We start from the raw sequence: 27,218 nt of genomic DNA, 5'->3' as shown, positions 1-27,218 counted from the left end.
TTATCTATAAAGTATTTATTTTCTTAAGTTAAACAAACATTTTTTTTCAAGGATGGTTTCCATCTATAAAATGAACAAAGTACAAGCTCTGTACAGCAGATTTTGAAGAACCAACTGAAATAACAGTTCCCAAACTATATTTAATTTGCAAAATGAAATTCACATGTACCACCATCATATTTGCTTTGAAGAAGCTGAAAGATAAAGGTTGGGACAAATATGACATTGCATTGCAATTCGCCTCCCCCCACCAAGTATCCTGGTAATTATAAGGGGAGGGGGGAAATGAGAGGATTTGGCTATCTGTTTTTATATATCATCCACCACTGACTGCCACAGCACTATCCTCTGTTCATCTGAAAGGTTTATGTACAGGGCTCCTAAATATACCCCACTGCCAGAGAATGTATGCAACAGCCTTGGCGCACTGCACCTGAAATCCATAGATAAGGAAAAAAGGATGAAGTCACAGTAAATAACTTTGGCACACTGTGTCATGTAAACATAGCTAACATCACATTACCATATTCCTGTTCTGATTCAGACCATCCAAGAACATAATCCACAGCTTACAGTCTCAATACAGAGCTTCTTTCTGCATAGCATCTCTAGAATTTGAAAAATGTATTCCCATTTTACAATACACAGCTGACACTGGAGACATTTTGGAGTGGAGAGACATTAAGGATTCTTAATAGTAATTTCTGTTTAGGTAACCAGTACTCTTCTAGGATTCCAGCAAACAGCAGTTAGTTTGCCTGCTAGCTTCCAACTCATAAGGGGGAAAATATTTAACTTGATTTGCTCTATCAACTTTGCCCAGAAGCACTGGATTATAATCTACTATTTGCCTAGTTGAATTTCAGCACCAATCTTCCACTGTCAAATTTACCAAAGAATTGCCACCATCATTTCAAACCTTGGGTTGCAAAATGAAGCCTGCAAAACATAAATCAAGGGTTTCCCTAGTGTTTACTGCCATGTTTAAGTAGGATACACATGGAAATGTTAAGTATTGAGGAGGGAGACTGATTTAAAAGGTAATTATATTCATTCATCCCCATCCAAGGAGAAGGGTTTTGTGGGTTCAAAGTATGAAAAATTCAGACAACATCTCAAAACAGTACCTGCTGAGGTCACAATCGTGCTATATAAATCCAAACGTTCATTGGCCTCTTTGAAACAGGGTACCAGAGTTTGAAGTTGTCATATGCACAGAAAGATGCCTGCTTTTTATGGCACATACAGTATTGCAGTGATCAGGAAAAATGCAGTTTCTGGAATACTCTCAGATCCACAGAGCCAAAAGAGAACACTGTTAAGACATGATTACATAATAATTTACCTTTGTTCTTTCGTAAGTACCAGAGGGCATTTTATGAATGCTGCTTTCATTTCACTTTTAACATCTTACATAAGAAGAGGGGCTTATTTTAAAATCTCTGTATCTCAGATGGGGATGCTCAAAGATGCCAGTCAATTCAGATACTGTTTTGATACAAAAATAACAATTAGATTGAAATGACTGCTTCTAAAGTACAATTTACCCACAGATTGTTTTCCTACAATCTTGCGTGAAACATGAGTTAAAAGACAAAGAGAAAACCTAAATTATGATACTCCAAGAGCAGGTGCATAACAGCTGCAATGCTGACAGTTCTAGCTAGCTGCTCAAGCTTCCATGTAAAGGCTACTGCGGTCTTGTGCTATCTGTCATTCTGACTACTTTTTAGAACAAGAAAAAGAAAATCTCATTGAAGAATACAACCTGAAGACCAAGCCCCCTTCACTGCATTGTTTTCTTTTTCAAAATGAATGAACTTTATATATATAATGTGTGTCTCTGTGTGTGTTTATTACACATATATTAAGGACAAAGTAGTCTAGAATTGCCCAACACAAAGACCAAGTTTATGGATATCCAGCACACATCGCATGAATCCCTAATGGGAAGTGCTAATGCTGGTGAGATGAAGCATGCATGCCTCTTTCTGCCATTCCATCACTCTCCTCTGCAGAGGTCCAACGTTTCCTGGGAAGATGAAGCGCACAAGTATGCACACTTTACAAAGCAGAAGCATCCAGTGTTTGCATGAACATAACTCAGCAGCACAAACCTGCATCTTCACGAAGTTTTGCTCTTCTACACAACTGTCCAAACCACTTTCCAGGAAAGTGTTAAAATGTGTTGTTGATAAATTACAGGAGAATGAAAAATTGATAGAAAGTTGTAAATTTTGACAATATATATTTTATATATATATATATATATTTATATTTATATATATAATGTTTGTATTTAGGGTCCTGTCATAGAAAAGTCCATGGTTCAAATAAATCAAGTACACATGGCAAAACCTTCATAATGATGCTCTGATTTCTGGAAACCACAAACACCAACTTCTACAGAAATGGAGACTGCCAATGATCTTCTCCAAACAATTTGCTTCCCTCCCAACTATTCCCTCCCCTCCCCCCCCCCGGGTGTTGAAATGTTTTCCACTGTACATCTGTTGCTTCTAGGGGTTTTAATCATCTGCTGCATAAGGACTAATGTGAAGCTGGAAAGGAACTGGTGAACCTTTATGGTGGAAGGGAATGAGCCGTGCTGGAACGATATTTGATCGGACAATGGCAGGGTCCCCAGTTCACTTGCTTCCCTTTTGTTCACTTTTAGTTGTCAACATTTGCTTTCGGACAAAGATGGAATATTGAGGTATATAAAGTTATCAGTAATGCAATCCAAATGTTGCCCAAGGTTTAGGAAATGAGACAGTACTTCTGTGGGAGCCCTTCTACTGCTGTAGATTAAGTGTGAACTTCCATTGTTGCGATAGCGAGGGGCTGCAGACTTCAACAGTCAGACCACCGTTTTTGGCATTTCGGCTGTCTAAACACAGGTTACTGCCCACGTGCCTCAGTTTGGCATTGCTTTCAATTTGTTCCCATTTCTACAAAAGAGAAACACAAAAAAGAGATAAAATGAAGGTCACTTAGTGTCATTTAAGTATGTGTCACTTTTTTTAAGGCTACTATATTCTATATGATTTTTTTTAACATAACACAGAATATGGACTACTGGAAGTTCCAGTTTCATTTTGAAGAAAACAAATCGTCAGGCTCTCAAGATTTTGGAAAGATGGCTGAAAATGTGGTGTCCATGCTAAGTGGCATAGCTTGCATGCCATATTAAGCACAAGCTGTTCTTCCTTCTGCACCAATATAAGCCTTATGTTTCAAATCTACAGACAGAGTTTCTCAACTCTGCCATGGGAAAATTCAAAACAATTTATCAGAATTGGCTAGTCTACCTGCAGATCCCTTAGGACAATCTGGGATCCATAATACAACCCACTGAAATAATGCAAGTGATCTCAAAGGTCAGCTCTTTTGACTTAATTATGCAAGAAGACAGGGAGGAAGACTGGTTCAAATGGATAACATCCTCTACACACAGCTAGCCAATCTACCTCAACAGAAAAATATATTTTGGGATCAAACAAAACTTGAAACTAGTCAAATAAAATAATAAACATTGCTGCTGTTAGTTTATGTTTAAGGTGCCTCATGCATTATGGGGTTGTGGGGGGACATTTTTGGCAAAAGAGGACTTTAAAATAAAAAAATTGATAATGTAGGCACAATGTAAATGTCTGAGAGAGCTACTGTGTAAAATGAATGAACTGACCTGTACATGGTCTGGAATACATTGTGTAGATGGGACTATGAATATGGGTGGCTAATTTGCAAACAGACTGAGGGTCAACCCAAATGATATAATTAGTGTGACTCTGGAACACGTGCTTCCTCAAATGGCAAAAGATATCTATTTGTCACAGCATGTGATTTTCCTTATTCACTTATCCTGAATTTAGCATCTGCGTTTTTTTGATTGGTAACCAGAAGGTCAACACATAGTTGATTTGGAAGTCTGACTGTTAAGGCGGAGTATTTCGGAGGAAATTTTGCTGTGAGAGATGAAATTGTAAGGAAAATGTATCCCCTTCAAATCTACATTGACCTGAGGTTATGCAGGTGCAGCACTGGTTCTTCAATAGAAAATGTAAGGTTCCTTTTCTCTCAAAGATTTCACAAGATAAAATCTACCAAAGATGGCTATACTAAACCAAAATGTCTTAGAGAAGACCAATTATTCTTTTATTAACAATGGTACATATCTAGAGGAGAAAATAATAAAGGTTTTGTATTATAACTATTCAATTGCTATTAATGTCTCCTGTGCATGCTGCCGCTGAAAGAAGAACTTTGGCGATATGGTGACTACACAGCCCTACGTGATACACACAAGCTGTTTCATTACCTTTTTCAGACCAATGTGACAGAGAATTAAGTAAAGTTCAACATTTAGAAAGGAAAATTAGCCGTGATCATTTGAGGGAAGTTATCAATTCGATATTCAAAACTCCCGTAGCTTTTATACTGTTGGACTAAATAAGTATTCTAGTTGGGATACGGGGTTTTCATAACAACGACTACAAATTCATTCCCCTCAATGCCCCATGTTCTCACTTACAATGTTCTATATTCTCATCTGCCACAGATCATCCATGTATCATCTTTCTACATAATGTAGCAACTACAGAGATTCAGGAAGAGTTTTCCTAATCCTCTTTCCCCTGTCCTCCAATTCACAGTACATGATAAAATAATTATAGAAAGTCTACAAATGCACAAATGTCTGCATTGGGGGTGTGTGTGACCTTTTCCTTCTCTCATGATAAGACTTGGGTTTTTAAAAGTGTGACTGGAGAGATCTAAAATATGAAAGGTTGAGAACTACCGGCTTCAGCAAAACCTGCAGTGGCATATCAATGGAGGAAATGTAAGGATTTTTTTTTCACATGAGGCGGATTACTGTAAGAAATGCGAGCCATCAGTTTTGCTGTTCCTGTAAACTTATCTACAGCCAATCTCGTTGCTAATGATATTCTGTTACAAAAGAGTAATCAGGTTGCAAACTGCAAGAACATTTTTGTGATGGCCCCCTCAGGTTTACCCTATGCAAAAAAAGGTCCAGAAATCTTGATAAATATTCTGATTTTTTCTTTCTTTCTTGGAGGTGCCCAAGAGTAGTTCCCCAACACCACCACCTTTTGGCCATGTAGGGTCTCCTGTGGGTGTTGGGAACAAAAATTAGGCTGCAGAGCTCACCCAAGTTGCCCATCTCTTGATTACAGAAACATGAACATTTCCTACTGCCTAAAATTTGACAGTCAAATCATACTGTAAAGAGATGGCAGAACAGAGCTTGCATCGGTCAAAATCCACCATGGAACAATATAAGTTTCTGCCAGGCCATACATTATATTCGTATGACCTCAGAACTACTTGTGCACAGCTGCATCTGGATACTGACCTGTCTACCATCATTTTCTCTACAGCCCTGAAGTTTTATGAGTGAGCCAGGAGCTCGGTCTACAACAGTAAGGCACAAATCCATATGTTTCACTGACTTGTCCTTTGTTAAGGCCCATTCCTGAAATACAGAAATAGCATACAGTTATAATTATGCATACAGTGGTTATGAACATTCATTTATTTTAAGTTACCAAACTGATATCAGGTTTCTGTTATACAGGGAAAGCCACAAGGATAGAAATGCTATAGAAACAGATGTCTGATTTGAGATATATGTTCCTGGCATTTCTCACTCTTTTGTGGGAAACATCTAAGTATTTTTTTCTCAACAATTCTGTGTGAATCTTTGTCATTCTTTTTTCTTTTTTAGAACTGCTGCATAGGTTTAAAACAGTCCTATACTACCCTCTGCTGGCAATATGCGCAACAAGATCTAACAAGCTAAAACCAGCTTTTATCAACTACACATCCTCACCATATGCCTACAGATCCTTTTGAATCCTATTCTTCTCTCTTTTCTGTATAATTTGTGTTACACAATAAAAAACAATTAAAATAAACTATTCATCCTGATTTTTTAAAAAATATTTTATTTGTGCCAGGCAAGGACACTACTTTTGATCTACCTCTGATATTTTACATCCATCTTTCTTGCAAAACCTGTAGCACACTGAGTTCCTGAGTCACTGCTGCTTAATTTCCCCACCCCATTCCCAATACATTGAAAGGAATCCTCCCCATTTCCTAGAATTACGTCAAGTGTAAGATAAGGAGTAGATTCATTTGACTTTCATTGTGATCTGGTTCTCAGCCAAGTGAATAAAAACTATATGGATACTGTCACATCTTTTTTTAAAGAGAGAGAGAGAGAGACGGACAGAGAGACGTTTACAACAAATTAAAATAAAATAAAGAATTAAAAAGACGTGTTTCTGAGATTGTTTCTCCCTTCAAAAAACCTTTGAGTCAAACAAAAAATGGAAATTAGAGAGTAAAATTGGCTATTAAATAACCCAGGTAATAAAGCATTTCCCAAGGCTGCATTCTTCAGTGAGAAGAAAAACTACAGATGCATTATGTTTAGAGAACAAAAAATATTAATAAAGACGCAATAAATATAAGTCACACTAGAAATGACTAAAAATCAATGTTGCATTTCAAAAGACGACTGACATTCCAGGCTCACTTCTTGAACAGAACCTTAATTTTGCTATGCAAGAACAGTCTAAATGAAATTTGGGTGCAAGCAAAAGCTACAGATTACCACAGTATCAGTATTATTCAGTAAAAACTGAATACAAGTAAACAATATTTCAAAATATTATCTGTTAAAATCAGTTGCATCTCTTAAGTTGTACCCAACTTTTGCCTTGCTGTAGATGGGAGGTTCGCTGGTGCAGCAAAGGCTTCCATCTTCCATTTAGGAAGACAGTGATCAGAATTTGAAAAATGCTTCATGTGTCCAAAAGTGAAATAACAAAGAGCACTCGTACTAAACTTTGATAAAATTAGCAGCAATCATTGGATCCATAAAACAAATGGTATTTCATAAGGTCTTCTTTTGACAAATCTCAGAAGCCAGAGAAGGCTGAGAAACACAAGCTACAATGCAATTCCAAAGAGGTCAGAGGGCTGGAATAATAAAACTACGTTCCTTGGGATGCTATAAAAACTTAGGAATCCAGTTGGTTTTTCAATGCAAATTATAAACTACTGTGTGCTATACTAACCTGGTTTCCCCCGGCATTATGACATTCATAAACACCAACAACGCCATCAGCAAAGTGGCCTAAAGTGTCAAGGCAATTGGTTCCTTGTTGCAAGGCTCCAAACGCTATATCTTGGTGATCAGGTACCCTGAAAAACAAAAAGCTTTTTGGTTCTGACCAAGCTTCATCAACTCTCTTCACCTTGAGAACAATTCAGTGGTGCCCAGACAGCCCAGATAGAGCCCAGACAGCTCCTGGTATACTTCTGAACTGCGGGCAATGAAGTGAGAGGGGAGACAGCTGGAGTGCAAGTGGAAGAAATCCCGCTGAGAGTCCTATCGGACACAGAGCCCATTATTGGGCTTATTTCGTGGCAATACGGCTGGCGAAACAGCAATATTTCTCCAATCGTATTCCTCAGAATGTTGTCCAGTGGAGCTGTTTCGGGTAAACCGGGATCTTCTTCAACTGGGAAATCTGATGGAGGTCCTGGACTACTCATCAGCTGTGATGAGTTTGCCATTCAATTTGAGGGGGAAATCGCTCAGATTCACAGTGCATTGGACTCCACCATTTCTGCAGAATCAGAGGATATGTCCAGTATGCCGTGCTTAGGTCAAGTATTAATGGATGAGTTTCAATTGTTGAGACCTGACGATATGGACAGGGTGCTTGGATCTGTCCATTCTGCCACCACTCTGCTTGACCCTTGCCCATCTCGGCTAATTGGAAGATCTGCCAGCAGGGTTCGCACCTGGGTCCAGGAGGCCGTGAAGGCCTCTTTGAGAGAGGGAGTGGTCCCTACTGCCTTGAAAGAGGCGGTAATTCAGCCACTCCTTAAAAAGCCTAACATGGACCCAGGGCTGGTGATTAACTACTGACCAGTGGCAAACCTCCCTTATTTGGGCAAAGTGTTGGAGCGGGTTGTGGCCAGGTAATTCCAGGTGCTGCTGGATGAAACGGATTTTCTGGATCCATTTCAATCAGGTTTCAGGTTGGGCTTTGGTATGGAGACTGCCATGGTCACCCTTTGCCGGGAGTGGCACCATGTTGATGCTCCTGGACCTCTCAGTGGCTTTCGACACCATCGACCATGGGGTCCTTCTGGATAGGGTGGCTTGGTTGGGAGTCGGGGCACCGCTTTACGGTGGTTCCTCTCCTTAATGGCTGACCGTGTCCAGAAGGTGGTGCTGGGGGACAGTTGCTCTGTCTCATGACATTTATGTCATGGAGTTCCTCAGGACTCGATACTGTCCCCCATGCTGTTTAACATCTACATGGAACTGCTGGGAGAGGTCATCAGGAGGTTTGGGCTGAGGAGTCAGCAGTATGCTGACAACAGTCAGCTTTACCTCTCATTTTCTACCAATCCAGGTGAGGCAGTTTTTGTGCTGAACTCGTGTCTGGACCTGATAATGGACTGGATGAGGGTTAACAAGTTGAAACTCAATCCAGAGAAGACAGAAGTGCCGTTAGTGTGTGCTTCGCTGGACATGCTAGAGGGCCATTCCTCTACCCTGAATGGGGTTACACTCCCCCTAAGGGACAGGGTCCGCAGCCTGGGGGTGCTCTTGGACCCCAGTCTAACTCTGGTGGACTCAGTGGCAAGGGGCATCTTCCTTCAGTTGCAGAAATTATACCAGCTACTGCCCTACCTGGACGAACAGTCTCATGACAGTTATGCATGCACTGGTAACATCCCGTATAGATTACTGCAATGCGCTGTATGTGGGGCCTTTGAAGATGGTCCTGTGACTGCAAGTGTTTCAGAATCAAGCTGCGTGGCTGGTGAGTGATGGGGCTGCTAGGGAACACATCAGGCTGATTCTGTTCAAATTATATTTGTTACCAGTCGCTGCCCGGGCCCAATTCAAGGTGCTTGTTTTGATGTATAAAGCCCTAAACGGCTTGGGCACTGGATACCTGAAGGACTGCCTCCTTTCATATAAACCTACCATGCAGTTAAGATCTAGCCAGGGTGCCCTCCTGAAGCCATCCCTCAAGGAGGTAAGAGGGATGGCTTGTAGACCAAAGGTATTTTCGGCAGCTGCCTCAGACTATGGAATGCCATCCCGAATGAGATTCGTCTGGCACCAATGCTGATTATGTTTTGTCGCCAGGTCAAAACCTTCCTGTTCTAGAAGATTTTTAACTGAAATAATATCAACTGTGGGTCCTGATGGCAATTTTTCAGAGTACTGTATTTTTAATTGTATTTTAATTGTTTTATCTTTTTATTGCATTTAAATTGTAAGCCAAGAGACCTTTGGGTAGTGTGGGCAGCATATAAGTTAAACAAATAAACAAACAAACAAATAAATAAATATGCACAATTATTTTCTAGACTCCTCAGGTCTATTTAATTTTTTAAATGTATTATATTTATAGCTCACCTTTCCACTACCAAGCAGAACTCAAAGAGACTTACCCAATTTTAACCATAGAATCATTTTTTTAAAAAAACTGTTAAATCATTAAAATTAATCATTATCTTAGAACTGCAGACCTGGAAGGGATCCAGTAGATCATCAAGTCCAACCCCTGTCAAGAAGGCACAATGAGGAATTGAACTCCCAACCTCTAGCTCCACAGCCAGACACCTGAACCACGTACTTTAAAATCAATTAAACATGCACCTACAAACAATACAAGACAGCAAGTTCATCGTCTAATGTTAGTTTTAAAAGATGGGTTTCTACACCCTTCTTAATAGCGGTCAGAGTGGAAATGAATCGCAGCTCTGAAGGGAGTGCCTTTCACAATTTGAGAGCAGCATAGATGAAAGTTTTCTTCTGTGTGCCTGTTAGGCAGGCCTCTGAAACATTTGGTATTTTTAAGAGAGCCTCTCTCAAAGAGATTGACATACAGACAGCCTCATAACAAGATGGCTACTTTCAATAGCTAGGCCCCAAGCATTTAGAGACAGGAAGGTTAAAACCAGCACCCTGAACTGGGCCAGTTAAGTAACTGGCAACCATTGCTGGTCTTTCAGTATTGGGGTCATATGATAATGGTACCATGCTCCAGTTTGCATCAGTTTACCATACTGTATCAAATGAAGATCCCAGACCTTCTTCAAGGGTAGTCTATACCTTTGAAGTGCACTGCAATTGTCAAGATGGGATGTAATTAGGCGTGGATGGCTTGCTAAGTCAGATTGACTCAGGAAAAGTCATAGTAGGTCCACTAAATGGAACTGTACAAAGGCACTTCTCATCACGGCTACCCTCTGAGAATTCATGAACCTGACCTGTCAGCAGAAACACAATACCTTCTAGAACAGGCTGAGTCTCAGTGGCCAAGTCTGACTTTCCAGCAGCGCATCCATTTTATCAAGATTTAATTTCAGCCTGTTTGTCCTCATTCAGCAAGGGCTGTGTGCTCAGCCTACCAGGAAGGGGCGTGTCCTGATTAGTGCTGAGAGCTATAAGTAGCAAATGTGGGTTCTAGGAGAGCCTTTTGATTGCTAACTCAACAGAGCACAGCTGAGGATAAGAGCTGAGGCAGACCCAGAGAGCTCACAACCAAGGTGAGCTAACAAAAGTTTGACAGGGGAGGCCCTTAACAAAATTTTTGGATTGTGTCAAATAGTTATATATTAATGGATTTTCTCACCTACGTTCAAGGTAACAAAATAAAGGGAAAGTTCAGTCATGGTGACCTGCAAAGTTTGTGCAATGTTTGTTTTTGCACCTGAGTGTAACATGGCATACACATGCAGCTAGTGCAAATTGTGGCACTGTTAAAAGAAAAAGTGAGAGAACTGGAGCAGCTAGTAGCCATACTTAAGCCTCTAAAGGAGGATGAATTATACACTGGCATAACTCTTGAGCAGCAGCAGTCAATGGAGGCACTGGAGGTGGCAGAGCAATAAGGGAAGGCAGAAGAGGATGTTGAGGAAAGAGCAAACATAGTGGAGGAAGCACTATGGAAAAGAGTCACACTTAGGAGAAAAAGGAGATGATTATCTTCACCAGTAGAACGGCAAAACTGCTTTCAGGTTCTTGATGAGGAGTCTGGCAGACAGCAAGTAGACAAAGTCAAAGAGGAGACCATGCAGAAGTATATGAGAGGGACTGAAACACAGCCAAGCAGAGGCACTGAACCCACACCCTATAAGAAGATGAGAAGAGTAGTTGTAATAGAAGACTCCCTACTGCGTGGGATGGAAACTGAAGTATGCCGGGAAGATCCATGGACCCTCCAGGAATGCTGTCTCCCTGGAGCACAGATTAGGGATATGACAGGACTGCAATCACTCATAAAACCCACTGATACATATCCTTTTCTTCTCATCCATGTGGGAACAAACAATACATCCAAGAACAACATGGAAGACATCACATCAGACTTGAAGTTCTGGGAAGGAAACTCAAGGACTTTGGGGCCTGGATGGTTTTCTCATCTGTCCTACCAGTACTCAGAAGAGAAGTAGAAAGTGTAAGGAAACTATTCAGGGTGAATGGACCAAACAGTTCTAATGTGGGTCAATAATAAAATTAATATTAATACTCATATTAATATAAATATACAAAGAAAAGCAGACACCGCATCACAAACTCCGGTGTCTATATATGAATTCCAGGAGTATGGGAAACAAACAAGAAGAACTGGAAATCTTAGTTCAAGAGGGTAAGTATGACTTGATAGGAATAACTGAAACTTGGTGGGATGACTCCCAAGTCTGGAATGCAGCAATTGAAGGATATAAATTGTTAAGAACAGAAAGAATAGAAAGGGAGGTGGAGTTGCACTATATGTCAAAGATACACATTCCTGCACAGAAATACAGGAGGAGGAGATTGGCTGTCCCATTGAGAGCATCTGGATCAATGTAGTTGGGGCAAGAAACAAAAGAAGTGTGTAGCTGGAGTCTACTTCCAGCTGGAGGAGAGGATGCCAATGAAATTTTCGAAAAATAAATTGCAAGGATTTCAAAGAGACATTATGTAGTAGTGATGGGAGATTTCAATTATCCTGATCTGTTGGGAGACAAATTTTGCCAAGTATGGCCCTTCCAATAAATTTCTGGCTTGTGTGGCTGATAATTTTATCCTTTAAAAGGTGGAGAAAGAAACTAGAGGACTAGCTATCCTTGACTGGATTCTAACCAATAGAGATGACTTAATGGAGGAAGTGCCAATAAGGGGAACTCTGGGTGAGAGTGACCATGTTCTATGAGAATTCTTGACTTCAAAGGAAATCAAAGCAGAATGTACCCACATATATAAGCTGAATTTCAAAAAAAATTTTTTTAAAAAAAAAACTCAGGACAATGATAAGTAAGGTCCTGTGGCAGAAGATCCCAACGAAAAGTAGTCCAAGAAGGGTGGGAGTTTCTAAAACAGGAAATTCTAAATGCACAACTACAAACAGTTCCAACAAGAAAAAAAGGTAGGAGACAGTAAAAAAGGCTGGTGTGGTCTCACAAAAAGCTCAGAGAGGACCTGAAAACAAAAAAGTACATATTTAGGAAGTTTAGTGGCAAGTCAAGTCTGAGTCATTGGGGGGAGGGATCTTCAGTCAAGCCATGGATGTGACTTAAGTGTGACTTGACAGCAAGTCCCATAACTTGAGTCCCCATTCCTAATAATTCTAATCCAAAACTTCTTCCAGACTGATTAACCATAAGAGTTAAGTTTAAGTCCCACTTCCCTAGTCAGTGATTATATGTATGGAGTGTACACTGTATTGCAGTACTTGTATGCAGGGTCATACCATACCTTCATACTGTTACATAAATCCATGACTTGAATCAGGAATTTTTATGAGTGGAACTAAGACTGGCAAGCTATCCAGGACTGTGTGCAGTCTGACATTAGTTGCAAATGGCAAAATGAATACAACACATCAGCATTTGTAACTGGCAGACAGGAAAGGCCTCTGAAGTGTTTAGGCCTGACTAGAGTGCAGAAAGTTTATTTACTGTACTGTACTCCAAGCCCAAGACTTCATCTTGATAACTAACAAATGTAACCCAGAAAGTGAAAGAAACCCCCACACAGCTCATTAGGTATGGCTGTTTACAGCCTCTGCTTGGCACTTCTATAAAGTCGCTACCCTTGTTCTACCAACAGTGTTTTACACTTTGCAGAAAAGTATAGGAGTTGAAGTAAAAAAAGTCAGATTAAGACTTGAAAGGCAAGAAAACATAACAGCCAAGATTTCTAGCTTAGCACGTATGACAATATATAGTCTGCACCAATAGTGAGAGACTTACCTTAATTCAGGGTACACGTTTTCAAGATACCACTTGAATGGTTTGCAGTTAAGTCTCTTTCTCAATTCCAATCGGCTTTGAATACTAGAAAGAAAACATTTTAGGGTTTTTAAACAGCTAGATTTACAAGTGGCATAATCTGAAAAATGTATTTCTTCTGACAACATCTGTGAATTATTTTGACAGATACAGTCAATAAAGATACAGTCTTATGGTTCACTTTGATAAGACTTTCTAATCTCCATCCCAAGAAGGCTCAACCCACAAAACAGATAAACACTAGGAATGTCGTGATTGCACTTACTTGCCATAAGGTACATTTCTGGCTGAAGGCACTGCTGCATAATAGAAGTTTTTATATTCATCCATCCAAACTTCTGCCGCTCTACGGGTATTTCTGGAAATAATTCAAGATGAAGCATTATTTCAGCTCTTACTACTTGGACAGCTTCCACCTTAATGACTGAGTACCAGAGAGCCTTGCATATTAAATATGCTAAAGAAAGATCTTTCAGAAAGTTAGGTTACTTACCTGTAACTTCTAGTGGTTCTTCTAGTGGTACTCTGTGAATTCACACAAATGGGTTATCCCGCGCCTGCGCAGGAACGTCCGGAAGATTCTAGAGCTTAAGAAAAAAGAGTCAATTAGCTCCCCCCATGGGGTATATAAGCCCCGCCTCCTCCATCTTCCTTTCATTTCCCAATCCGCCGTTACTGTAAGTTAGATAAGCATGGTATCATAGAACGGTACTGTGACGGATAGAGGGGAGGAAGGGAGGGATGTGTGAATTCACAGAGTACACTAGAAGAACCAAAGTTACAGGTAAGTAACCTAACTTTCTTCGTAGTGGTCTCTGTGAATGCACACAAACAGGTGAATAGCAAGCTGTACTCACCGGCAGGAGGGCCGTCACGGTATCATAGATGACAGTACCGCCCGTCCAAACGTCGCATCATTTTTGGCTCTGACGTCCAGTCGGTAGTGTCTGACAAGTGTCAGAGGGGTAGCCCAGGTGGCTGCTTTGCAAATGTTCTGCAGTTGGACACCTTTGAATAGGGCTGTCGAGGTGGAAACCGCTCTGATGGAATGTGCCTTTAAGCCCTCTGGAAGAGGTTTGTTGGCTAGCTGGTAAGCCAGGTGAATAAGCTGAACGATCCACTGTGATACTGATTGAGAAGAAGCAAGAGCACCTTTGCGTGGGCCGTGGTAACATAAAAAGAGACACCAGAGCATTGGATGGACTTGGTGCGGTGTAGGTAGAAGGCAAGGGCCCTTCTAACATCGAGAGAATGAAGTTTGTGCTCCAGCTATGTGGTTGGAGACGGGGAAAAGGTTGGGAGCACAATGGGCTGATTGACATGGAATTCTGACACCACTTTTGGGAGGAAGGAAATGTCCATGTATAAGGTAACCTTATCTGGGTGCATCTGTAGGTACGGAGGGTCCGACCTCAGGGCAGCAAACTTGCTTGCTCCTCTGGCTGAAGTAATGGCTACTAGGAATGCCGTTTTCAAGGAAAGCAGTTTTTCAGGGCACGTAGCCATTGGTTCAAACGGAGGTTTAGTAATGGCCTCTAGGACCAGCGGAAGGGACCATTGGGGTGTGATGGTTTGGGAGGGTGGTTGTCTGTTTTGGAGACCTTTTAAGAATCTTTTACGTGTAGGGTCAGAAAAAAGCCTCGCAGAGTATGAATGAGGAGGCTGAAATGTAAACTTTAAGCGTGGAGTGAGCAAGTCCCATATTGAAGAGATACAGCTAAAAGGTAAGTACCATACGTAGAGAAGCTAGTACCGTGGTCATGCCTTTAGATTGGGCAAACTTGGTAAATGCTTTCCATTTGCCCTTGTATAAGCGTGTGGTAGAGGGCTTTCATGCATGGTCTAGCACCTTGCCGAAGCGGGGGTTATCCTCCATGGCGTCAGGTGAAGGGACCAAACATCGGGATGGAGGGGAGCCCCGTTGTCCTGTGACAGGAGGGACGGTATCTGAGGTAGGTGATAAACTTGTCCGCTTCTTGCTGTTTAATGTGCAGAGTTCTCTGATTGAAGAAAAACACACACGCTCTTCTTCTACAAAAAGACACGTGTATTAACAAAATATATACAAATATACAAAGCAGCAGACCTTTGGCGTGGCAGAAAAAATAGAAGCAAAGTACATAGAGGATAGTAGCATAGAGGAAAGAAGAAGATACATTCATGTTCACAATGTTTCCTTATATACAGTTGAACTGATGCTTCTGTCCAATCACTTCAAGGGTTGCATCATCTTCCTTTACATGGATGTTGCATCATGCCCAGATGTTGCATCTTCTTCTTCTTAATCACTGTGACTCAGCAGTTTACACAGGTGATCATTATGGCAGTTCATCAATACTACAGTCTGGACCTGTCCAGGCCTATAAAATTTACAATACTTTGACAACTTCTTGTGCTATTTCTGATAGGTGAGCGAACCACGGTTGCCTCGGCCACCAAGGGGCGATGAGGATTGCATCTGTACCGTATCGCATTATCCTGGTCACAGTCCTGAGAAGCAGCGGTATTGGAAGGAACAGGTACGTTCATTCTCCTGACCTTGGTATGAGGAAGGCGTCTCCCAGGGAGGCGTCATCCATGCCTGCTCTGGAACAGTATTGGGCACACTTGGTGTTGAGATGGGACGCAAAAAGGTCCAAGGTGGGCTGTCCCCATCGTTTGCAAATGTCTAGAAAGACCGTCTGGTCTAATGTCCACTCGTGCATTCTGGTAGGGAGCTTGCTGAAGTGGTCCACTAGAGAGTTGTCCCTGGAAGCGATGTGGATTGCCTGTGGGAAAATGTCGTGGGAACGACACCAATTTCAGAACTTGATGGTCAGCTGGAGGAGACGCGTTGATTGCGTTCCACCCTGCCTGTTGATGTAGTGCATTACTGTGGTATTGTCCGTTACCAGTTGCACAGCATGGCCCTGGATGTGAAGGAGGAAGGATTGAAAAGCTTTCATGACAGCTATCAGTTCTAGTTGATTGATGTACAAGGTCCTTTGGGTTGAGGTCCAAAGACCATGGGCATGGAGGTTCTGGCAGTGCGCGCCCCAACCTGAGGGGCTGGCGTCGGTGACAACTTGTATGGACAGGTAAGGGGAGTGGAATGGTCTTCCCCATGACAGGTTGCTGGATCTGGACCACCAGGCGAGATGCCGCGCTACGAGAGGGGGGATTCTCAACCTCTTGGACTGCTGGTCTGTCACGGGATCACACTGAGTGATGAACCAAGACTGTAGGGGTCTGAGTTTGAGTCTGGCATACGGTACCACCGCAGTGGTGGATGCCATCAATCCTAGAATGTGTTGGATGTAGTGCGCTGTAAGTACAGCGTGCGGTCTGAGCTTGCTCACAGCTTTTTTGATCTTTCGAATTCGCTGTGGTAGAAGAAAGGCCTTTGTGCAAACAGAGTCCAAGGTTGCTCCTACGTAGGAGACAACTTGCGAAGGTATGAGATTGGATTTTTTTTGCATTGATTTTTAGTCCTAATTTCTTTAGAGTGGACAGGGTGAATCTCGTGGCCGAGAGCGCTTCGTGATAGGATCGGGCCACCAGAAGCCAGTCGTCGATGTAAGGAAAGATTTTTATCCTTTGGGTCCGTAGGTATGCGGCGACTGGTGCCCTCCATTTTCTGAATGTCCTGGGGGTGCGCTGAAAGCCCGAACGGCAAGGCAGTGAATTGGAAGGTATCGTGGTGGAACAGGAACCGGAGGAATTTTTGATGAGACGGGTGGATGGAGATATGAAAATATGCGTCCTGCAGATCGATGGTGACGAACCAGTTTCCCTGAGACAAGAGGGGAAGAATGGAGTCAAGGGTGGGCATACGAAATTTCTTGTGAAGTATGTACCGGTTGAGGTCTCTTAAGTCCATGATGGGCCTTATGCCCCCATCGTTCTTGGGGACTGCAAAGTAATGTGAGAAAAATCCATCGGTACTGTCAGATGGAATTTAGATTATGGCCTTTTTAGATAACAGGGATGAGATTTCCAAATGCAGCAGCTTGGAAAAGGGAGTAGGCCTGATTGAATTTGGTGGAGGGATACGGAAAAATTCTATCCTATATCCATGTTGAATGATACTAAGGACCCACTTATCAGTAGTGATGTTTTTCCATTCTCGTAAGAATGGAGATAATCTTGTATAGGAGGTAGATTTCATGAGAACTGCTTACCCCTATGAGTCTTGCGAAAGGACTGCTTAGGGCTACGAAAGTGTTGTTGCTTGAACAGCGGCGTAGGAGGCTGCTGAACTTGGTAAGTGCGGTCCTGCTGTTGCTTACTGTACCGAGAGGTCTGGTACTGAGTAGACGATTGGTACTGTGGCTTTTTGTACGCAAACTTTTGGTACCTATACGGCTGGTATGGTATGTAAGATTTTGCCGCCTTTCTCATCTTATGGATATTGTCCATAGTCTCATCAGTTTTAGAGTTGAATAGTCCCACAGCATCTAAGGGAAGTTCTTCGATCTTGGTTTTGGTCTCTTCAAGGATGTTGGCTGTTCTAAGCCATGCATGGCATCTAACAGCAATGGCAGTCAGCATAGATTTAGAAGCGAAGTCAGCTCTGTGTTTTGCAGCAAATCGCTGTTGCCTGGTAAGGGAGTTAGCCTCTTCATAAACATTAAGGGCTTCTGCCTTTGCAGGGTCAGGTGGTGATTGCAGTACCAGAACTATCCTGTCCCACAAGTACTTCTGATAGGCGCCCATGGTGGCCTGGTAGTTAGCAATTTTAATCAGCATTGCGGCGAACGAATACAGCTTCTTACCAAAGGTATCTGATGTCTTTCCGTCCTTGTCAACAGGTGTAACTGATGATCTGGTACGTAATTTATACTGAGTAGTTTTGACCACAATAGAATTTGGTGAAGGATGCTTGGCCAGAAAGTCAGAGTCTGAACCATAAGTCTTATAGTGGTGCTCAAGCTTGCGTGGCACCTGTACCAATGTAGGTTTGTCCCAAGAAGATTTTACCAGCTCAAACAAAGTGGGAATGAGACTGAGGCTAGGAGGAGAGGTTTTGTCCTGCTCCATATCATGGAAAACAAGGTCCCATTCTTGTTGAGGGATTTCTGCATCAAGCTGTAGGGTTTTCGCGATCCACATAATAAGCTGTGCATAAGATGAAAAGTCGTCTGACGAAGGCTGAGATGACGAGCCTTGGGCAGCAGCGTCAGGAGCGTCAGTCGGTGGAAACCGTAGATGGATTAGACGACTGCGAGGCGATCGAAGGAGAGCATCTCGGTACTGCATCTTCTGGTGCCATTTCCACATCCGATTGGGTGGACTGGGAGAAGGGCACGATATTGTGGGCATCAGGACCAGAGTAGAGCGTTGTGGCTCGAACCAAAGAGTGTCCTGCACTGTGCTTAGCACGCTTGGGAAGTGCTGTAGGTACCGTGGGAAATTGCCTCTTACGAGATGGTGCTTGAGGTGTAGAAAATTCCTGTTGAGCATGTGGCTGACACGGGATAGAGGAAGCCACGGTATGGTGCCACGGTACTTGTGCCCGAGGCTCCGGCTGGTAGGCGTAGCCTGGGTATGGACACGGTTGGAACGGAGCATAAAAAGAGTGGCCAAACTGTGGTAATCCTTGCGGACAGTACCCATCGCCTCCGTCCCGAGGCTGGTACAGAGTGATATTTTTGCGCTTTGCGGTACGCTTTCATGATCAGATTCCTGTTCAGATGGAGACTCGGTATCAGCCCGCCCTGAGTATCGAGGGCTTGAATGGGCAACGCCTGGCTGGCGTCTGGCTCAGCCTCAAATCGGCCTGAGTTTGGTATCATGCACATATGTTCCTGAGCCATCTGGGCTAAAGGAATGTACTCCTCTGCATCAGAGAGTCCAATTGTTTCCATCGAAGACTCCTCGAGCAATATTGAAGGAGAGGGAGGAGGTACAACAGGCATCTTAGCTGGTTTCTTTGCTCTCTTGGGCTTATCAGCAGCCTTCTTTTTTGCAGGGCACGAAGGCGGTTTGGCTTTTGGCAGTTTGGAAGCGTCCTTAGCCTTAACCTGCCCAGAGATGGTAAGCAGCAGTTGATCAGCTGAAGAGTCCTGCTTAGAAGCCTCAGCACGCGGAGGGGACAGTGCTGTGAGGGAGGCGCTTTCCATGTTTGGAGACAGAGTCTTTTCGTAAAGGAAAGCTCGAAGTCTTTGGCACATCAGCTTAATTGCTTGCTTTGAAAACCTTTGCAAGCAAGGCAAGACTGATCTTGATGCGATTTTCCAAGACAAAACAAGCATTTATCGTGTCCATCTGATAAAGGGATTTTTTGAGAGCAGACGACACACTGCTTGAAGCACCGAGGGGCCATAAACAAAAAAAAAAAGGGGGAATCGTTGATCGAGGGGGGGAGAAAAAACGTGACAGAACAAAAGAAGTAACTTAAAATCAGCAAGTTCTGTCGAATAACCGTTAAAGTAAGATAAAGTAAATAATAAAAACAAGAGAAAAAGGTAGCTAACTAGCTAAGTACTTAACAGTCAATAGCTCTGCTCTTCCTACGGTGGAAAAAGAGGAACTGAAAGGAAGATAGAGGAGGCGGGGCTTATATACCCTGTGGGGGGAGCTAACTGACTTTTTTCTTAAGCTCTAGAATCTTCCGGACGTTCCTGCGCAGGCGCAGGATAACCCATTTGTGTGCATTCACAGAGACCACTACGAAGAAGCACAATTTTAGCAGTCATGTAGCTTTAGTAAAAGAGACTCAAAGCAAGCTTACATGACATTTTGAATATGGTCTCTTTTCAGTCACTGCTGGGGTGGGGAATATGTGATTTTCCATATTTTGTTAGTGTGAGATTCCCATCAGCCCCAATAAGCCCAGCTACTGATGAATGATGGGAGTTGTACTCCAACATTTTGAGGATCATACATTTCCCATTCCTGTCTTTTAGGTTTTATTAGATACCACTTGTAGATAGACAGACACAACCAAAATGTACACCAGAACACACATGAACATTTTCAGTACCTAGCAGCACATTTCTAAAGATAGCATCTGCATTAAAAATGCAAGACAATAGCCAGTATCCTCTTGCATAGCTATGCCACCATAGCAAGAACAATGTCACTGGCAGTGGGAGGCTGCTGCTGATTAAAGAGTCCCTGTTTTGATTTTGGATTGTGTATGAGAGACACACACACAATGAGACAAAGTTGTGCAAAATTCAAAATTAAAGCAGGAACTCTTCTATTAGCAACAACTGTTGCTCTGATGACATCATTTTTATATATTGTCCTTTAAATTATGTAAGCCACCTTGGGTCCTTTTAAGGATAAACACTGAATGCCTGAAGCTAATACGGTACTAGCATGCCAAAAGGTCACAGTTGGATAATCTGTGGCTGGTACAGTTAGCAGGAGACAAGATGTCACACTTGTGGAAAGACATGGGGACTGTGGGGGGAACGAATTCTTAGCAACTGTCTTGAAAACCATGTATTCTACTAGACTAGACTAGATTTGTAGTCTAATATACTGCACTAATCTAATATAATGCATTAAGATGCATTAAATAACAGTTTACCTCCAGATTTTAAGTCATTTAGAAATCTAATCAAACAAATGATCTACAAGATGCTGCTGTTTGATAAGCAGTTCTATATCACAGAACTTTGTGACCTAAGGAGAAAGCCACATATATGACTTTTGTTTGCTATTTCTCCGGGTAAAGACTTAAACCTTGGCATTCTCTATTTACTTAAAGCCATCCTCCAAAGTTTTACCTGGCAAAAACAGTACCACTTCCTCCAGGGAAGGTGTACGGATGCTGTTTGCGAAACACATGGCCAACCCGGCTACATGGAATTATTTCAAGGCTGCCACCACACTGCCACACGCGGAATGAAATCTCTGTCATCAGAAAACAAGCAATAGTTTCACACACACAAAAGAACAGAAAAATGGTTCCCTTGCTCTTTTCCTGCAATGCCCCAAATCAAACTTTTCTGTCTCTAAGTAGTATCTAGCATTTTTAAAGGTCTCTGGAAATTTCACTTGTATCCAAAAGAGAGTTCAGAATGTGACAAATTTTTGTCTGTTGTAATAAAAAACAGAATCCAGTGCTATTGCTACAGTTCTTATATGTATGCTTCAAAAAACAAACAAACCCCAAAACAAAAACCACCAGAGCATTTGACCCAGTTCAAATAACTTAAAATGTTTAAAATTCAATGTTAAATAGCCAACCACAGTTTTACAGACATGGGCAATTTTTTGGTTCTTGCACAAACACCTGGAAATCAGGACAAATAATGAAAATGTCAAGAGTGGGGGGAAAATTCATCTGTGATGGTATAAGAGATGTAGACTTACAATCACTCTTAGAGCAAGTGCCAAGTATCTACTAGGACTGATAATCACAATTAATTAGCTCAGTCTTTAGGAATTTATAACAGATTCCTTAAAAACACACACACAAGGCAATTAGGTCCATGAGTCATGTGCTCTATTTTTAAGTATTATAAATGAATGTAACATATTAAAACACTGTTAAAGGAGACACTTTGGCAGCTGTAATCAGTTAGATTTCATTTTCAAGTAATGCACAACTTTTTAAAAAGGCTAAAATCTCTTAATTATATTTTTAAAAGTTTTATTATCTTTTATACAGAAGCTACTTAACTCAGACTTTTCCCCTCCCACCGACCCCTTCAGTTCTTATTATCAACATAAAGCTCAGATTTTAGAATGGAGCTCTGTTGTGTCTGGGTTGTCTTTTTTTTTTTTTGGCCAATAATCCACTTAAAGTATCAACTGTCATTTTAATCCCATCCACAGAGAGATCTAAAGGCCGTGAACTCACAAAAATTAGGTTACAGTACAATTTGCTTATCTTCAAAAAGAATTCTCAGGAAAGATTCATACCTAGATTTTCTCCACCCCATACATCCATCATCATATCATACTTCCCTAGCTCTTCAAAGTAAAGTTTATCCATCACAAAGAGTCCACCAGCTATCATTGGTGTTCTAAAGAGACAGAAGGAATTAAGGGCAAAATGGTACATTATATACTTGCAAAGGATAATCATATAATATGACTCCAACTGAGCATTTTCTATTTGTATCTTAAACAAAACCATTTTGTTCAGTTCTAGTAATAGCCCTATTCAGACATTTAATACAGGGTTAATCTTAACCTCTGAGCAGAGGGAACCATCACACCTCACATGTGGAGAACTATACCTGATGATGAAAATAATGTTTCTCAGTAGGTGTGATAAGAAAACCTAAAAATCAGGGGGCCAATTGTGTGGAAATATTTCATCCATAGAGACTGCTTTCACCTTCAGTTTTAGCACTCCACCTATGAAAGCTAGGGGTTTTGCTAACCTGCTCCCTCTGCTAGCCCAACTCTTTTCACTGAATGCCTGAAGAGGGCCTAGCCCTCTTCACATGCTGCCACCCCGAGTGATTCAGTCACATAATTAATGCAGTCTTTAGAAGCAGAAATTCTTCTTGCAAGACACCTGCAAAAGCAAGACAGGCAGCTCCTGTGACCATCAGCAGCACACAGTAGAGTTCAAACTAAAATCTCAGGTCAATTCAAGTTTCTGGTTTTAATCTCTGAAGAAGAGAGGCAACAGATCTTCAGCCCACATCTGGGTTCTCCCCCTCCTCTTCCAAGGTACTGGAGAGAAGGAAAGGAAATCCTGACACCATAAGTGATCACTGGCTTAAGGCAGTAGGGATCACCTTACCTGATCACAACCACTATTTCTAGAAGCTGGCTGATTCTCAGTCAAGACTCACTAACTCCTAGAAGTGTCAGGTTAGAGCACTGAAATCTTACTCTCCACATGGGAAACGAGGAGGAGGAGTGAAGCCAGTCGTTGTCAGATAACATCTGCAAGCACTGGCTAAATCTTCCCTCTTTCTCCCTGTTACAGAAGGAGGGGAGTGAAATATTCTTCCTGCACCAAAGGATTTGGTGTCTCAGTTCCCTGAACGACTATCTTCACCCATAAAGGCCTGCCTACACCTCACAGAGACCATTCCCACTTGGTTAAGTTGGTGAGTACCAGAGAAGGCCATTTTGGTGATGGCCTTGGACCTCTGGAATGAACTTCTCTGCGGGGATCAAGGAAAGTTCTTAAGACAGCAGGCAAAATCCTGCTGCATAAATGTGTACCCAGTATAACCCAGATTAGGCACTGAAAACATTTAATTTATGTTCATGAAAAGCTTCCTATCCCCCCATTCTAGGTTCCGAGGCTCCGTCAGGCTCGCTTTCGCCCCAGGAAATCCTCTGGAAGCCTTAGGACTGGAGGGAGGGAGCTTTTAAAAGTGAGTTAAGCCAAGCATAAAGTTATACAACAGGCTATTGCCATCTGTGCTCTATTTGGCTTTTTCTTAATTCCATTTTGAAGCTACTGATATTTTCTTATTGCAATTTTTATGGATTTTACTGTTTTGGTTTGTTTTTACTTGTTTTTATTTAGCACATCATCTTAGGAGTGTTCAAATTTTAAAGATGGCCTACAAATAATTTTAATAGGTAAAATAATAATTTGAATGGATAAGAAGTTCTTTGCCCTTGAAACTTCCTGAAATGCTTTATAATCCAATATACAACTCTATCTCTAGGAATACATATGTATTCGGTGTTTTTACATTTTGCATTTTATTTGAATTATGTACATTTGTATATGAACCAACAGTTAAATGTGGCAGTGGTTTCCCCCAGCATTTAATGTTTCATGACATGCACAGTAATTCAAGAACAGTCTGCCAAGAATAACTTGGGAGATGGTAACTCAAAGTTCCACTTACTAAGAACAACAACATTGTTTTGTGAGGGGAAGGGTGATGACAGGAACATACTTTATGGGAGCAACTGGGTTGCCTTGCCGTGCTCTTCTCTGTTCAGGTGTCATGTAATCCCACTTGAATACCAGATTCCAATCAAAGCCTAAGAGATTGTTAGGGAGAAGAGAGAAGAAAGTCACAACAGCACAAGTTTAATTTCAAATTTATTTTCTGTGCCTTTCAAATGAATACATTCTGCTCCAGCATTAGAAGAAAAATAAAGGCACAAATCAAGGTGACTCAGCTACACGAAACTCCCACCTCTTTTTTTGCTGCCTGGAACTTCTCTGCTGTTACAGACCAGTTTCAATGGACAAATATAACAGGAGATAACAGAAGAGCTCTCTTGTTCCCCTGGATGTTAATAGTACTGAAGCTATTTCTTCTGAAACATGGGCAAGTTATGATGATACTGCATTTGTTTCCAATTCAGAGTCCCCACCCACAAGTGTTTTTTTATCAGAGCAGCATTATACTGCACAGAATGACAATCTGCAACCTACAGTTTTCATTCAAATTTGGGAAACATATATTTAAAAGTATACATTTCTGTAAAATGTATAACTGTTTGATTTTGTGTGAGGATTTTTTTTTTCTTAAGGTAAGTTTTTGCTGGTTCCAGTAAGCATCAGTCTCTATTGTCAGCAAATGACCCTGAAACCACATGGAACAAGTATGTCTTCTGTTTCTTTCATTTCCTGATGGTACTTCCTGCAGCATCTCAAACTGCTCTTGTGTAATAGCCTCCAACTGACAACACTGAAAAAGGTAGCAATTCAACAAAATTTCCTTTGTCAGCTCAATGACACTGACTGTCATTTTGTCTCTTTCAAGAATGACCCCCTCCAGCAACCTTTTAAGCTGGCCATTCTGGAGTTTCCCAGTATAATAATTCAGTGGACATCCTTAGGACATAGCACTTACTACTTCTTCCTTTCTCATTCTTTTTCATTTTGTACGGTATCTTTCAACCTAATGTCCTAAACGCTTTTTGTACAAGGGTGATATATAAGTCACTTCCTGTTTACATGCTAAGTCTTTTCAGCAACTATCAACAAGGATCCAGTGTGATCCTTGCCAGAGATTCTACAAGAGGTTCACATTTCTATTCAAATTTTTAGACAAACTGCCTTCTTAGCATGTTTGCATGAGTGACCTTTCGTATTTAAGAGGCACTGATCTTGAGGGACATTTAGCAGGCAAGTTCTCAAGAATGTAGATGCTTGGCAGATGCCTACACAAGTATAGTTTGAATATCCATGCATGTCTAGAAATATATTGGCATGGGCATGGGACCCAAGTCTACTTGCTCAGCATGTTATGAATCTATCTATCCCTAGAATGGTTTTCAAGATGTTTCAAGAGCAAGTGCTGGGCTACGCAAGACTATAACCTACAAATCGGCACTTTTAAAATGAATTACCTCACCCTTCTAAAAGTTCTGATGTCTCCCAAACAGCTCTCCAGATATTTTCGATGTCAATTACCAACATTAAAGAGCGATTGGCCAAGGTAGCTGGAACTGACATAGTTGCAGTCCAACATATCTGCAGGAGAACCAGGGTAAGGAAGGTTCTCTGCCTCTGTTACTATTCCCAATATGCTGTAACTACATACAGGCAGAAGATTTTTCCACAGATTTTGAACAAGTGCAGTATGTGCCATGCTATCTCCTCAGGTTTCTACTGTGCTTTTAAATCAGAGAACAATTTAGATGGTTGAAGTTTACTACTCACTTTTATGTTTTGAGAGATAAATATAAAGTAGATCTCAGAGGTATCATCAGTAACAAAAATGTACATTCCAGTAATACTGCTGCAGACATATCCTGGCTAAATGTTCATAACTGCTTAGATTCTCATACCCATCACATCAAGAAGAGTTTTGAAGCTATCATCAAAAGTTAATGATTTTTTTTAAAAAAACAATACACAAAAGGATGAACCAAAGTCACAAATCCATGCAATACACGAAAAGATGAACCAAAGTCACAAATCCATGCAGAAGTATATGTTGCTATTAAAACAAATATGTCAAAGTATCCCTCAGAACTAAAACTGACCCAAGACCAAAATTCTCAATCATTTAGCCTTCCCAAATGCCACTGTTCCATTAATCTGTCAGATAAATCAGGTAAAATAGGAAGAGTGAGTGGACAGAATTTCTCTGCCTACTGCAAGCTTGTTCACCCTCTTGTATTTGTGTTTTTATGCAGTCATCAGTGTCAGAACAACTGCTATAAGCCAAAAAAAAATAGTCCTAATGTTCTACAGAAACATTGTACAATTTCTAGTATTAGGGCTACTGTTTATTGTGACAACCTGTACACAAAGGCCAACTGTTCACAGTGATAGAAAATCTAGCACTACAGAGGTTATAGAACAGCTACTCCTTCTCGCACAGTTGTTAGAGTATCCAAATCAGACTGTGGAGACACAAGGTCAAAGCACCACAGCTACTAAGCTCCCTGACTGACCTATCTCTCTGTTCAGGGTGGTCGGTTTGGGGTGGGGGAGAAACATGTTTGTTTGCCTAGAAGGAAAAGTGGGACAGTTACATAATACATAATGTATTTGAAAACTATGTGTTAAAAAACCTAAAACCAAAATTCTGTTCATGTGCTACAACATTGTAAAACCTCATCAATGCATGACTGCTGACAGATATCTGAATATTACATTAAGTTATGGAAAGTGCACATGAGTGATGAAAGATTTAAATCCTCCTAAAAGGCAGAAGCGAAAGACCCTAAGAGCACGCAGTGCACAAGCTATCTCTAAGCCCTCTGCGTGGCACATAACTTGAGATACTGTACAAGAAGCCTTTTTTCTCTCTAAGGAAAGGAAAACTCAGTCGTGTTTATCTAAGCTACATGATGTAAAAAGAAAATGGAAATCACCTTCATTAATTAGAAGTGTCAGAACAATTAACTGAACTTAAGCAGAAAATAAAGTCCAGTGGCACATTGAAAGAAAAAAAGCTGTGCACATAAATAGGTCTCATTAGTATTAGAGAAAAAGAAACATGAATATTTTTAGTTTCTTCCATGTGTTGATATTCTTCATTCAC

At 41.3% G+C, this 27,218-nt stretch overlaps 1 protein-coding gene across 2 annotated transcripts in view; it reads right to left on the bottom strand.

The window, feature by feature from the left end:
- Window positions 1-27,218, bottom strand: part of GALNT2 (polypeptide N-acetylgalactosaminyltransferase 2) — an 86,197-nt gene continuing 58,979 nt past the window's right edge. For both annotated transcript variants that reach the window (XM_072993692.2, XM_078383159.1), the window contains exons 9-16: window positions 24,165-24,252; window positions 22,207-22,310; window positions 21,066-21,192; window positions 13,613-13,705; window positions 13,309-13,392; window positions 7,110-7,236; window positions 5,378-5,497; window positions 1-2,951 (exon numbers count right to left, since the gene is read on the bottom strand). In XM_072993692.2, the coding sequence (XP_072849793.1) occupies window positions 2,796-2,951; window positions 5,378-5,497; window positions 7,110-7,236; window positions 13,309-13,392; window positions 13,613-13,705; window positions 21,066-21,192; window positions 22,207-22,310; window positions 24,165-24,252 (899 nt within the window). In that variant the 3' untranslated portion in view covers window positions 1-2,795. The remainder of the gene's footprint in view (window positions 2,952-5,377; window positions 5,498-7,109; window positions 7,237-13,308; window positions 13,393-13,612; window positions 13,706-21,065; window positions 21,193-22,206; window positions 22,311-24,164; window positions 24,253-27,218) is intronic.

This window comes from Pogona vitticeps, chromosome 1 (assembly GCF_051106095.1).
Source record: "Pogona vitticeps strain Pit_001003342236 chromosome 1, PviZW2.1, whole genome shotgun sequence".
NCBI lineage: Eukaryota > Metazoa > Chordata > Lepidosauria > Squamata > Agamidae > Pogona > Pogona vitticeps.
This window is presented reverse-complemented; position numbering and strand designations above follow the sequence as displayed.